Source organism: Triticum aestivum, chromosome 4D (assembly GCF_018294505.1).
Source record: "Triticum aestivum cultivar Chinese Spring chromosome 4D, IWGSC CS RefSeq v2.1, whole genome shotgun sequence".
Taxonomy (NCBI): domain Eukaryota; kingdom Viridiplantae; phylum Streptophyta; class Magnoliopsida; order Poales; family Poaceae; genus Triticum; species Triticum aestivum.
The window spans coordinates 430,622,918-430,625,240 of NC_057805.1; the positions used below are offsets into that span (position 1 = coordinate 430,622,918).

The following is a 2,323-nucleotide window of genomic DNA, read 5'->3' on the forward strand; positions in this document are numbered from 1 at the left end:
TAGTTCCGATCAGTCCATCAGGTTAACGAGGCCAACGAATCTTTCGGCGCCTCTCGTGCCCCTGTACGTACAGTATCATACGCCGCGCCAGGAATTTTGCTCTCCGGGAGCTATCTATGCAGGCACTTTTCGTGTCGACTTCTCTTGTCTCGGAAGCTAGGCTACCGAGCTACTACACGCCTGCTGCAGTGCAGCGTCGCCCAGATGGATAGGCAGATACAGATACCAGCTGCAGTGCATGGGCATGGGTATCACGTCGCCGGTCAAGTTCGATCAGGTCAGGTCAGTCAGGTCGGGTCAGTCCCCAACCCATCTCCCACACGCATCCATCTGTCCATCCATGCATCGCCTGAAACACTGCCGAATCCCTCCCTGGCTTTGTCATGGAGCCGAGCTGATCAGCCCAGAGACCAGGCAGAGGCAGGCAGAGGAAACCGGGGCTTTCCCCTGCGGAGCGAGGGAGATCAGACTATCAGAGATCACGGTGCACGTGTTCGATGATAGTCTCTGCTACACGTGCATGATGGGCGCTCAGCGCTTGGACCGGCCGCTGTTCAGATGCCCGAACCAGCCTCTGACTGGAGATCAATTGAGCATCCCGATCTTTCTCGCTCGATCAAAAGAGATTGAGCCTCCCGATGCGTAATAATGTGGGAGGGCTCGCCGCCCGGGACGCTCGACCCACGGCTCGAGCAGTTTGATCGCGTGGTCATTTTACTTCTCGGGGACCAGTCAAAAGAGCGTAATATCATCTGTCACGTTACACACTTTTACAACCAGTGACCCATACTTGCGCAGTTACTAGTACCACTACTACCACTAGGCATCTGGAGCCGCAGCTACGCAACACGCCCCCCAGCTGGTACAGCCTGAGTACATTTTACACATACATACACACAGAGAGAGACGGAGCCGTGCGTCTGATCCGCGGTCGTGTACTCCGCTTCAGTCTCGCCCTTCCGCGATGCTCTGCAGGGCCGGCCGCCACTGCGGGCCGAGCCGCCTGCCGAGGGCCAGGCCGGGAGGCAGCAGCGACTCCAGGTCGCAGTCGTCGTCGTCGTCGTCGTCGAGGCCGGGCTCGGACGCCGCGACGCCATTGTTGTCGTTTGCTCCTGGCTTCGGCACGCGGCCGGAGGTCGGTCCAGCCGTGGCCTCCTTCTCCTCCTCCACCGACTGGCGCATGATCTGGATTTTGAGAGAAAAGGTTCAGGGTTGGTGACACGGCCGTTTCGGGGCATTAACTAGTTTGGACAGCGATGACGAGGACCGGCAGTTCAATTCGATGAAGATATTGATCTCCATCGACGGCGACCGAACGGATCACAGAAGATTTGGGCCGAGCCGGTGGTTGCAATGCATGTGCGAGTGAACATTCCGAAACTGGGAGAGATGCTAGCGCACCTTTGCGAGCGACCGGTCGGATTCCTCGCGCACGACGCCGGCGTCGGCGCCGCCGCCGCCGTTGCTGCCACGCCGGCGCCTGGGCTTGGCCGGCTTCGTGGGCGCGGCCACCTCGTCCTTGGCCTTGACCATGACGCGGCTGAGCTTGACGTGCCGCTTCGTCGCGAACTCCTTCAGCACCTCTGCTTGATCGATCGTGGCACAACACCAATCAATGGAGAAGATCCCGTTAGTTACACCTCTGTGGGAATAGAATAGGAAAGAGGATACTAGCAAATAATGGAGTACGGTGACACCTAGAGCGCCAACTCGGCCCAGAAAGTTATTACGGGTAAAGCTCCACTTAATCCGCCGCTCTAGTAGTCAAAAAACGGCATTTAATCGGACGGCGAGAGGCAGGAATCGCCCGTCGCAATCGAAGGCACGTACGCACGTACACGCGCAACAAGTTAACGCCGGGAAACATTTCGGCGCGGCGTCTCAACGCAAGCGATCGGAGGGGGCGGCGGGAGCTTGGAGGCGGTGGACGCGACGTACCTTCGAAGCTGACGAGGCGGTAGACGCGGCCGAGCAGGAGCGTGTCGTCGGGGCGGAGCAGCTTGAGGTGCTTCACGGGAGCGGCGCCACCGCCCTCGGAGGCGGTGTGCGGGGCGGTGATGACGGCGGCGACGTAGTGGCCCGGGTTGGCGGCCATGACCTCCCCGGCCGGGAGCGACCAGTAGGCCAGCTCCGTGCGGCCGCTGGCCGGGTGCTGGATCACCACCGCCGCCGCGTCGGCCGCCTGGCAGTTGCCCATGCCTGCGCACGCCGGCGTTTGTTCCCTTGTGCGTGTTGAGAGGCGAGGGGGAGAGGGGGGTCGGGGTGGGCGAGTGACCGTCGCAGGTGGCAGTGGCGACCGTTTTATAACAAGGCGGTTCTGCGC

General features: G+C 60.9%; 1 protein-coding gene across 1 annotated transcript; it reads right to left on the reverse strand.

Moving 5' to 3' along the window:
• Positions 1-737: 737 nt before the first annotated feature.
• On the reverse strand, positions 738-2,323 carry LOC123100196 (uncharacterized). The gene is made up of 3 exons (XM_044522159.1): positions 1,939-2,323; positions 1,402-1,583; positions 738-1,185 (listed from the first exon to the last, which is right to left on the reverse strand). The coding sequence occupies exons 1-3, from the start codon at positions 2,195-2,197 to the stop codon at positions 946-948; spliced, it is 681 nt and encodes a 226-aa protein (XP_044378094.1). The 5' UTR covers positions 2,198-2,323; the 3' UTR covers positions 738-945.